The sequence below is a fragment of the Schistocerca cancellata genome, chromosome 8 (assembly GCF_023864275.1).
Source record: "Schistocerca cancellata isolate TAMUIC-IGC-003103 chromosome 8, iqSchCanc2.1, whole genome shotgun sequence".
NCBI classification, from domain to species: domain Eukaryota; kingdom Metazoa; phylum Arthropoda; class Insecta; order Orthoptera; family Acrididae; genus Schistocerca; species Schistocerca cancellata.
Genome location: NC_064633.1, coordinates 122,519,945 through 122,532,602, shown reverse-complemented (window position 1 = coordinate 122,532,602; position 12,658 = coordinate 122,519,945). Strand labels below are relative to the sequence as shown.

General features: G+C 40.5%; 1 protein-coding gene across 1 annotated transcript in view; it reads right to left on the bottom strand.

The window, feature by feature from the left end:
* LOC126095415 (uncharacterized) overlaps window positions 1–12,106 on the bottom strand; it is a 118,978-nt gene extending 106,872 nt beyond the window's left edge. Inside the window, exon 1 of the mRNA XM_049910213.1 lies at window positions 11,952–12,106. Within this exon, the coding sequence (XP_049766170.1) occupies window positions 11,952–12,106 (155 nt within the window). The remainder of the gene's footprint in view (window positions 1–11,951) is intronic.
* Window positions 12,107–12,658: the final 552 nt, after the last annotated feature.

Here is a 12,658-nt window from a genome sequence, read left to right as displayed (position 1 = left end):
TTGGTCATCGTCACTAGAGAACCTGGAAGGATGGCTCATTTGGTGGCACACAGTTGCTGTCATCGTAACATCCTCTTCTTCTTCTGTCTCCAATAGAATGTGATCTGTTGAATACGCCTCGAACTCTGGTTTCTCATCACGTAAACGGCGGCTCTTTCGTGGCCTGATGGGAGCCACTGTGTCATCGATGATGTGCACTATCACAAGCTCCAATACTCAGTGCATCCACCAGAATAATGTCACACAGAAGAAGGTGTAATTAGATGAATGACGAACACTAACTTCACTTAACGAAGGTTTATTCAGCACTTGCACATGCAAGAGTGTTGAGCGAACTGCCTCCGGCCAGAACACACACAGTATATATACAGCTACAGAACATTCCAGTACAATGATTCTTGACATTTGTGGATACTTCTAGAATGTTCTCGGACCAAATATAGAAATTAAAATTGTACAGTCCAGGTGAGTTTTGAACTCACATGCAACAGTTTATTATCATTACCACTACACCACGGAACTACTCAGCTTCTTCTGTGACAATATCGACAACATAGCTAGAGATGAATTTCTATCTTTCAGTGAGTGTGTTAGAATGTATGATGATCCTAAGCCTGATAGTGAGGCATATTTTAACTCTAGTGAATACTTAAATGAATGTTTAAGTTTTGCACACGTTGTGGGTAATGTAAGATTGGAAATTACAGGTAACAGTGTTGGTTTTAAGCACTGCGTTGACAAATATTTGTACCTGAACAAGTGTTCAACTTAACAGTCAAGTTATGAATACATAGCACTTAAGCTATGTAAGTTTATTGTTATTAGCTACATGAGAGGCAGTTCTTGGTAGCAAGACTAGTGAGGGGTGAGGCATGCTAAGTGACATATGTATTGAATATATTATAAATTACTGGATTACTTAATGGAATTTCTGAATGGAGAGAGAAAGTCTGTTCATACCCCAGATCAGGGCCCAGATAGTATTTTCTTGTGGAGAGCACCAAAAATCATATATGGTGTATCTCACAATAAACAAGAATGTGGCTGGTGAAGCCCAAGGATTACATAATACTTTGTAGTCTTTTACTGCCTAAGTTTAACAGGGAGGGTTTTTTAAAACCTGTGTCCACCTCCATAGCTGAGTGGTCAGCAATGCTGACTATCATGCAGGGGGGGGGGGGGGGGGGGCAGTGTCCACTTGGGGCTGGGTGTTGTTTGTCCTCATCACAGACAAACAAGTCACCAAAGTGGCTTCAAATAAAATGACATGCACTAGGTGGCCGAACAACCCCAGATGGGGTCTCCTGGTCAATCAATACATTTTTACTGGTTTATTAAAAATATAAAGGAAGTAATTAATAATGACTTGCAAGAAAATATAAGAAGGCATCTAAAACAACAAGCAGAATGTCAAAAGAAAACGTAGAAAGGGATCTGAAACAAAAAACAGCATGTCAGGTACAAGAATGTAATTTTAAAGCAAGGGGACAAAATTTTAAACTGAATGACACAATGCTAGTAGAAGCTTTTTATCCCAGTTCACAATGAAAAAAAGGAACAAGCTAGTACCACAAAGAGCCTTGTGGAACTTCTGCTGTTGTCTACTAGGAACTGCAAAGATGAAATGACACTAGTGTTATATAGCCTGTTTCTGCAAGTCAATCGGCATTGCCCTCCGTAATTCTCAAAAAGCCATCAGGAGGTTTACATTTGTGTAGTGTCTTTAAAGCAATAGTAAATCAAAAAACCATTGTGGATTCTTATCCTCTCCCATCACAGGAGGAATTAATAGAAACACTGGGACAGGGAAAATTCTTTACCACGACTGATTTATTTTAGGCATACTTGCATCACTGCTGGATGAGCAGTCCAAGCAATATTTTGTAATAAACACTCAACTGGGTTTGTTCTACTTTCAAAGACCTTCGGAAGTGCTTCAGCTCATGCTATTTTTCTGCAGTTCGTAGAACTATTAACAGCAAAGGCTCCCTTCTTGTATTTGGATGATATTGTGGTCACAGAGTGTACACCTGTTGAACATTTGACAAATTTTGACTGTTTAAAGTTCTTTGACCCAGTAGTTTAGAGTGCAACAAGGAAAAGTGCTACTTACTCCAAGAAGAAAATGAATATTTAGAACACACAATAAATACACAGGGAATTCATCATGCTACTTCACATTTGCATGCAATAAAAGATTTGCCAGCACCCCGTAACATTTAACTTAGAGCTGTCATGAGGTAGTTTACCTAGAAAAATTTCTTCACTAATGCTGTGCAAAACTGGTGCTCCACTGAACTGGCTGTACCAGTAAAATGATTCTTTTTTGTGGTCCCAAGAATGTCAGGACACATTTCAGCTATTAAAGGATGCATTTTAAGTCACTGTCATTCAATTAATTTTAATCCAACAAAACCTGTTGAGTTAGCTGTGGATCCATCTTCTTACAGAATCGGAGCAGTTCTCTACTACGGAACTGTTTCTTCAAATAGACCTACTGCTTTTGCCTTGAAAACTTAACAAACATGGTGTGAGTACAGTCAGTCTGAAAAGGAGGCACTCACCATAATCTATGGTGTTATCAAGTTCCACCAATATTTATATGGTCAGAAGATTTATTTCATTGCAGGTCATCAGCCTTTCATGGACTTGTTCAATCCTTTTAAGCCTGTACCTCCTCACACAGTGCAATGTTGGGCACCTATATGGTCTAATTATTAGTAGGAGGAGTTGTACAGGCTACTGCACAACATTTAAATGCTGATTTCTTGTCTCTGTTACCAGTTGGTACCAATGCAGCATTTGATTCATCTGAGAAATAATGTTTTGAAATTGATGCTCACGACTTTTAAAGTTTTCCAAAGTTTCTGATTGTTTTGGGACATGGGTGGCATAGTAGTTTGAAAAGAATTCTCCACCCAGTGAAGCATTGCTACGTTTTTCATCATCATGCACTCTCTGTGTGGTCAGCTGTTGTGCTGTTGCTTACAGCAAATGACTGTGTGTGTTGCAACTCATCTACATCTACACTTTGCAAATCACATTTAAATGCCTGGCAGAGGGTTCTCTATTATTCCAATCTCATATAGTGCACGGAAAGAATGAACACCTATATCTTTCCGCAAGAGCTCTGATTTCCCTTATTTTATCCCTATGTAGGTCAGAGTCAACAAAATATTTACGCATTAAGAGGAGACAGTTGGTGATTGGAATTTTGTGAGAAGATTCCGTCGCAACGAAAAACGCCTTCCTTTTAATGATGTCCAGCCCAAATCCTCTATCATTTCTGTGAAACACTCTCCCATATTTCGCAATAATACAAAACGTGCTGCTCTTCTTTGAACTTTTTCAATGTACTCCATCAGTCCTGCCTGGTACGGATCCCACACCGTGCAGCAGTATTCTAAAAGAGGACGGACAAGCATAGTGTAGGCAGTCTCCTTAATAGATCTGTTACATTTTCCAAGTGTCCTGCCAACAAAACACAGACTTTGGTTAGCCTTCCCCACAACATTTCCTATGTGTTCCTTCCAATTTAAGTTGTTCGTAATTGGAATACCTAGCTATTTAGTTGAATTTACAGCTTTTAGATTAGACTGATTTATTGTGTAACCAAAGTTTAACAAATTCCTTTTAGCACTCATGTGGATGACCTCACACTTTTCATTATTTAGAGTCAACTGCCAATTTTTGCATCATTCAGATATTTTTTCTAAATCGTTTTGCAATTTGTTTTGATCTTCTGATTAATTTATTAGTTGATAAATTACAGCGCCATCTGCGAACAACTGAAGGTGGCTGCTCAGATTGTCTCCCAAATCGTTTATATAGATAAGGAACAGCAAAGGGCCTATAACACTACCTTGGGGAATGCCAGAAATCAATTCTGTTTTACTCAATGACTTTCCATCAATTACTATGAACTGTGACCTCTATGACGGAAAATCACAAATCCAGTCACATAACTGAGACAATATTCCATAAGCACGCAATTTCACTAGGAGCCGCTTGTGTTGTACAATGTCAAAAGCCTTCCGGAAATCCAGAAATACGGAATTGATCTGAAATCCCTTGTCAATAGAACCCAACACTTCACTTCATATGAATAAATAGCTAATTGGGTTTCACAAGAATGATGTTTTCTAAACCCATGTTGGACCATTTTCTTCGAGGTAATTCATAATGTTTGAACACAATATATGTTCCAAAATCCTGGTGCATATCAACGTTAATGATATGGGCCTGTAATTTAGTGGATTAATCCTACTACCATTCTTGAATATTGGTGTGACTTGAGCAACTTTCCAGTCTTTGGGTATGGATCATTTGTCGAGCGAACGGTTGTATAGGATTGTTAAGTATGGAGCTAATGCATCAGCATACTCCGAAAGAAACCTAATTGGTATACAGTCTGGACCAGAAGACTTGCTTTTATTAAGGGATTTAAGTTGCTTCACTACTCCGAGGGTATTTACTTCTACATTACTCATGTTGTCAGTTGTTCTCGATTTGGATTCTGGTGTATTGACTTCATCTTCTTTTGTGAAGGCATTTTGGAAGGCTGTGTTTGGTAACTCTGCTTTGGCAGCACTGTCTTCGATAGCATCTCCATTGCTATCATGCAGAGAAGGCATTTATTGTTTCTTGCCGCTAACAAACTTCACATACAACCAGAATCTCTTTGGATTTTCTGCCAGGTTTCGAGACAAAGTTTCACTGTGGAAATCGCATTGAAGTTCATGCTGAATTTCGAACTTCTGTAAAAGATAGCCACTCTTGGGGATTTTGCATCTGTTTAAATTTGGCATGTTTGTTTCATTGATTCTGCAACAGTGTTCTAATCCATTTTGTGTACCAAGGTGGATCAGCTCCATCGTTTGTTAATTTATTTGGTAGAAATCTCTCAATTGCTGCAAATACTATTTCTTTGAATTCAAGCCACATTTGGTCTACACTTATATTATTAATTTTGAATGAATGGAGATTGTGCCTCAAAAAGGTGCCAAGTGAAATTTTGTTCAAAATGTGTGTGAAATCTTATGGGACTTAACTGCTAAGGTCATCAGTCCCTAAGCTTACACACTACTTAACCTAAATTATCCTAAGGACAAACACACACAACCATGCCTGAGGGAGGACTCAAACCTCCGCCGGGACCAGCCGCACAGTCCATGACTGCAGCGCCTTAGACCGCTCGGAAGTGAATTTTTATCTACTTTTTTGAACAGGTGTATTTTTGGAGGATTTGGGGATTACAATATTCAATCTTGCTACGACAAACCTGTGTTCACTAATCCCTGTATCGGTTTTGATGCTCGTTATTAACTCAAGGATTATTTGTTGCTAAGAGGTCAAGTGTGTTTTCACAACCGTTTACAATTTGTGTGGGCTCATGAACTAACTGCTCGAAATAATTTTCAGGAAATGCAGTTAGCGCAAATTCAGATGATATTTTATGTGTACCTCCAGAATTAAACATGTATTTTCACCAACGTATTGAGGGTAAATTAAAGTTGCCACAAACTATTAATGTATGAGTCAGGTACATGTTTGAAATCAACCTAAAGCTCTCTTTGAACCTTTCAGTAACTGTATCATCTGAATTAGGAGGTCGGTAAAAGGATCCTATTATTATTTTATTCAGGTTGCCAATAATGACCTCTGCCCATAATAACTCACAGGAAGTATCTACTTCAATTTCATGACAAGTTAAACTACTTCTAACTACAACAAACACACCACTGCCAACCACGTTTAGCTTATCCTTTCAGAACACATTAGGTTCTTTGCAAAAATTCCGGTTGAGCTTATATCCAGCTTTAGCCACCTTTCAGTGCTTACAACAATTTCAGCATCAGTGCTTTCTATTAGCACTTGGAGCTCTGGTACTTTCCCAACATAGCTACGACAATTTGCAGCTGTTATATCAATGGTTCCTGTATCTAAGTTTTTCCTGTGTTCAGCCTGCACCCTTTGTGACTGAAGCCCTTCTTGTGTTTTCCCTAGACCCTCTAACCTAAAAAACCACCCAGTCCACACCACACAGCCCCCGCTACCAGTGTAACTGCGTCCTGCGTACATTGGACACTTGACCTATTCAGTGGAACTGGTAACCCAACCACCTTTTGGCACAAGTCGAGTGCTCTGCAGCCTACACGGTCGCAGAACTGTCTGAGCCTCTGATTAAGACCCTCCACTCGGCTCTGTACCAGAGGTCTGCAATCAGTCCTGTCGACTATGCTGCAAATGGTCAGCTCTGCATTCATCTTGCAAGCAAGACTGGCAGCCTTTACCACTTCTGTTATTCGCGCAAAACCAGAGAGAATCTCTTCTGATCCAAAGTGACACACGTCATTGGTACCGACGTGAGCAACATCCTGCAGCTGGCTGCACCCTGTGCTCTTCATAGCATCTGGGAGGACCCTTTCCACATCTGGAATGACTCCACTCGGTATGCACACTGAGTGAACATGGGTTTTCTTTCCCTTCTTGTCAGCCAAGTTCCTAAGGGGCCCCATAACACACCTAATGTTGGAGCTCCCAACTACCAATAATCCCACCCTCCTTGATTGCCCGGATCTTTCAGGCTGAGTGGTTTCCTCTGAAACAGTACAGGCGACAGCATGTGGCTCGGTGACAGTGTCAGCCACAGACAACACCTGGAACCTGTTTGTCAGACAGACCAGGGAGGCCTTACATGTGGCCGCCGGACAGGTCTGTCACTGCCTGCTTCGCCCCGGGGCGACATCCCACTCAACCACAGGTGAGGGGTCAACCTCAGTGCGACCAGCAACTGGGTTGGCCACCAGGGAGGACCGGGAAAGACTCAGACGTGCTGGATGTCCGTTGGATCACCACGGCCAGCCCACAATAGTGGTGCCCATCCATGGCAGCCCCAAGCTGTGTTACCAAAGCTGTGACAGCCTGAAGCTGAGAGCAAAGTGTCACCAACTCGGCTCACATCCACACACAACAATTGCAGTCCGTGGCCATACTAAAACCATGGAAAACTAAATTATGCAGATACACGGACTATCGGCACGCGCTGCGCAACTCTACTGTAGACCCAGACGAAAATGCAGGAACTGCGTCTAATAATACGCAGACATTCAAAAACCTAACTACCGAAGCACTCGGGTGAAACTAAATAATTCGCCCCTGATTAGGAACTTGTAATATCTCATGAAATCAGTTTACTTTCTGAAGCAAACAAAAACGCGAGAACTGTGGCTATTTGATATTAATTTTATGCACAGAAACTCAGGAAACTAAACTATTAATGTACACAGGTGATATAATAAAATTCACTCCTGCTTAGTAACTCATAAATGTCTGAATGTCACAAAAGCAGGTACTTCCCTGTTGCTGCATCAGTCTCAGTCGGCTACTACTGCCTGACTGACTGCCTGCCTGCCTGACTAACGGCAACAAGTGGTCACTAGTTTTCAAAACAAGCAAACAAATGACTATTGACTCGTGCTACGGAAATCTACTGCAGACCCCGATGAAAATGCAGTAACTGCATCTAATAATACACAGATATTCAAAAACCTAACTACTGAAGCACTCTTCGCTCCCTGCATTGGGAAGCTTTGTATTTATTGAATCAGGCTCATTTGAGTCATAGTTTGCATGAAGCAACTTGCAAGACTTCATTATACTTCACAAGGGATGGACATCCAGATTGCGCAAATGACCTTCCACAGCAAAGTGAGTGCGGAGCATCAATCAGCTCCATTGCATTTCTTTTTTGAGTGGCCACGTCCGTCCAGACTATGGCAATGCATCCATACAGATTTCGTGGGTCCCTTCTGAAATGTGTGATTGTGTTTGGTGGTAGATGCATACAACTCCCTTTTGTTGTTCCCATCACATCCATCACTACCTTGAGTATGGTATCAGCTTTGTCTTCTGTTTTTTGTACTGAAGGTCATCCCGAGTTCATTGTCTCAGAAAATGGACCAGAATTCATGTCAACCAATTTTCAAGTTTTGTGCTGTCAATGCCATCCACCATGATTTCGGTCTAATAGTGAAGCTGTACAGTTCATTCAGATGTTCAAAAGTCACATGGAGAAACACCATTCCTCCCACACACCGGAGCAAGCCTGTCCTCCCACCACACCTTGCCACATGACAAGAAGTCACCAGCAGAATTATTACACAGTCGTAGACACTACATCCTGTTACATCTTCTGCAGCCACTGTGGAAATATTACATTCCACCTGGTCAAAGTTTCAGCCACAGGATGAAGTATGCTGTGAAGTACCTGGCAACAAGCAATGCTGGGTGCATGGTGGCACTACAAAAGCTGCTGATCATAGTTCTTGTATCTTACAAGGTTCCATTGGGCCGCACCAGTGTCACCACAACCTGCTGTTGTGTGATTCCGCATGTGACAGTGATTCTGTTCCAGAATTTTTTTCCTCACAGAGCCAGCATACTGCTGGGGTCTGCACCAGCAGTCACCTCTGCTTGTCCACCAGTTGTGGCTGGCACCATTCACAATGGTGCCCATGGAGGCCAACACCATGCTGCGGCAGCAGCCACAGATATCAGCACCCACCCTGCAGCCTGTAAATGTGCTTATGTCCATTACAGAACAGTTTTGTGACAACATTATGGTGGTTATAGTCTGTGATCAATTGGATGGCCAACTGTAATCACAGTAGGTAATTTCTGTAACATTAAAGAAGGTATTTAACAGTTATTTACTCAGAAAATTCCCCAAGTTCACCTCTGCAAGTAACATCATCCAGGCAGAACTACCATTTCTCCTACAAGGGAACAAAAATGTTACAGCAAGAGAAATATTGGAAAAAATTGGCCAGGAACCACTGGTAACAATTTCAAGAAAATATAGTTCTTTGACTACCTCATACACATGGGAACTGGCTGACATTAAAATGGTTGTAATCATGGATGAGCCACCTAGGATACTGCACCAGCCGTGTGCAAATGATTTTACACTACAGAACGTGATATAAAACACAAAATTGCTGGGATTTTTGACAAAAATGGAAACATGTGATTACCTAACATCACTTGGGGGGTTGAGCTAAAATATCATATTAAGAATATTTCATTTTACATTGTACGGAACATAGCTCTGCCAAATATCCGCCGAATCTGTTTGCCATGTCTGAGGCCTTCCCCTTGTCAGTGACAATCATATTTACAATGAAGTGCCAAAGAACCTGGTATAGGTATGCATATTCAAATACAGAGATATGCAAACAATATGGCGCTGCTGTCCGCAACACCTATATAAGACAGAAAGAGCCTGGCACAGTTGTTTGATTGCTACAATGGCAGGTTATCAAGATTTGAGTGAGTCTGCATGTGATGTTATAGTTGGCACATGAGTGATGGGGCAGAATCTCCAAGATAGCGATGAAGTGGGGATTTTCCCGTGCCACCATTTTATTAGTGCACTGTGAATATCAGGAATCTGGTAAAACATCAAATCTCTGACATCACTGTAGCCAGAAAAAGATCCTGCAGGAATGATGCCTGAAGAGAATCATTCAACGTGATGGAGTGCAATCTTTCTACAAATTTCTGAAGACTTCAATGCTTTGCCAGTATGCAAACAATTCAACGAAAGATCATCGGTACGGGCTTTTGGAGTTGAAGGCCCACTTGTGTACACTTGATGACTGCACTACACAAAGCTTTATGCCTCGCCTGAGCCTGTGAACACCAACATTGAACTGTTTATAACTGGAACTATGTCGCCTGGTCAGATGAGTCTTATTTCAAATTGTATCAAGCAGATGGATATGTACGGGTATGAACCGAACCTCATGAATCCATGGGTCTTGCATGTCAGCAGAGAACTGCTCAAGCTGGTGGAGGCTCTGTAATGGTGTGGGGCATGTGCACTTAGAGTGATATCGGACTTCTAATACATATAGATACAACTGACAGGTAACACATACGTAAGCATCCTGTCTGATCACCTACATCCATTCATGTCCATTGTGCATTCCAACAAACTTTGGCAACTCCAGCAGAACAATGTGACACCCTACACATACAGAATTGCTATGGAGTGGCTCCAGGAACACTCTTCTGAGTTTAAAGACTTCCGCTAACCAGCAAACTCCAAGACATGAACATTATTGAGCACATCTGGGACGCCTCGCAACTTGCTGCTCAGAAGATATCTCCACCTCCTTGTACTCTTGGGAATTTATGGACATGCCTGCAGGATTCATGGTATCAATTACCTACAGCACTACTTCAGACATTAGTTAAGTCCATGCCGCATCATGTTACAACACTTCTCCATGCTCTTGGGTGGCCTACATGTTATTAGGCAAGTATACCAGTTTGTTTGGCTCTTCAGTGTATATGATGTGAACTACTGAAGAGCCATCAAAAGAGCTGCTGTGTTGTATTGAACAGTGTTGCACAATTTGTCTACAAGGGCTGCTACAAAATGTGAAGACTGACTGGCCTAGAAGTAAAAAAATAGCTCTAAGCATTATGGGACTTAACATCTGAGGTCATCAGTCCCCTAGAACTTAGAACTACTTAATCCTTTAAGGGCAGTTATGTGTATTGACAAAAATAACTACTACAATGAAGACTGTAAACTGATACTGTAAAAAGAACAGGCCACTGCAGATGTGCAAGAAAGGCTTACAAATTACTTTCATCACAGTGTATCGAAGATTTGTATATGACTGGGGAACTCAAGGTATCAGCATTTTCTGTAAATACCTATAGAAAGTGACTACACATTGGAGTACTCACAGAAAATTATGCAATTGAGGTGGTTTACTATGCTAGACGTACACAAAAAAATTTGTTTATAAACTTCTATAAACATTTGTAACTAAATGTGGTGAACTGGAGACTGTGTCATTTGCAGAGTTCAAAACCAATGGAATAATGGTCAGTTGTTTACAAAAGTTGTGAACTTAAGGTTCTACAAGGAAATTCTGCAAGCCTGCGGAGGAGAAGAGTGGAACTATGTACTAAGGGTATAACGTTGGGAATAAAATGCAAAACTAAAATCCCCAAATGCTCTGTGCTAGAAGAATTGCAAGAACAAATGGAGTTACTTGTTAATGGGATGAAGAAGATAATTGATAAGAAAAAAATTAGATGAATATTCAAAGTCAAGAACATACCTACCTTTTATTTATCGAATAATTGGCTGGAAAATGAATTAAACGATCTGGACACAGATTTATAATAAAAGTTAAAAACTAAGCTGGATACTATTAAAGCCACACCAAAGGTAAAGAAATAATTGTTTTCCGTGTGAAAATGTTAATGCATAAATCAATCAAGATTTTATACAAGGATATATTTTCTTATTTATTATCCTGTGAAGACTTCTAAAAAAAAAAAAAAAAAAAAAAAAGTCTCTTATACACAGTACCTACATGCGTCTTTTGACCTTAATTGTAGTAGCTGGAAATAGGTTGGTGGGCAACTCTGAAAAGTAGCCTAAACTAGGTAGCTAGAAACATTTCATGCCTCATTTCATACATATATTACTTTAATGTAGGCCAAATCCCTTTGTGTCTGCCCATTCTCTCCTTTTACCCACTACTTACATTTTATTGAAATTGGTCTTTATGATCCTCTACATTCTATTTTAGACACATTATTATGTCCCTTTTGCACACGTGCAACTACATTAAACACAAAGAAAAACTGTGCAACCGGACTAGATACAGAAACTAGTAAGTTTTACTGTGATGTGACTGACACTGGGTATGGCCACACTTTAACTTTCAACAAAATTACAAAATTGAGTACACAGACCACAGAAAACAATAATTCAAACTATTAATAAGTCTCTCAAAAGATTTCTGATGTACTGAATGGATTACAGTTTATAAAAACTTACTATACAATGATATGGATGCTGATCACACAGGTCCAAATGCAGATAACAGTTTGAAACTCAGCTGACAGTTGTCACTACTCACCTGAATGGCAGAGCAATCAAATGAGGAGACACTGGCTTGTGCCCAGCAGTCAAGCACAGTACCCGCAGGTTGTGAAGCTTCCCCAGTACGTGGAATGCTACCATAGCTTCCACTTCATCAATATCATAATACGACAGATAGAGAGATTCCAACATTTTGGCATGCCACCTGAGCACAGGAACGATGCACCTGTGTAACAGAGGAATGTAGTTACAGGATATTGCCAGATTCATGCACAAATGCACGTGAAGTGGTAATATTCACTTGTGGCATTTTATCCTACTCATGAGGTGAGGCCAGAATGTGTGACACATTGATTTTGGACACTTTTTTTCTAAATGCACACCAGCAACTTTGAATGTTTGCCCTTGGGCTTTATTTACGGTCATTCCAAAAGCAATTTTGAGCGGGAATTGCAATCTTTTGAACTGAAAAGGCAACTCCATCAGTACAATGGGGAAAAGAGTAATCAAAATACTTTCTCCTTTAGCTGAATGCTTATGATAGTAGCCCTAACAATATTTTGGTACAGATGTGCAATTTATAAGCACATATAGTTACGCAAACTGGTCACATCAAGATTTCTCATTAACAGGACTGCAACACCTCAGTTTATGAAAAATCACACCTGACAATTCCTAAGACTTAATAAACTCTATAGCATAAGAGATGACTTGTTCAGTGTCTGTATTATTATTGACAGAGAT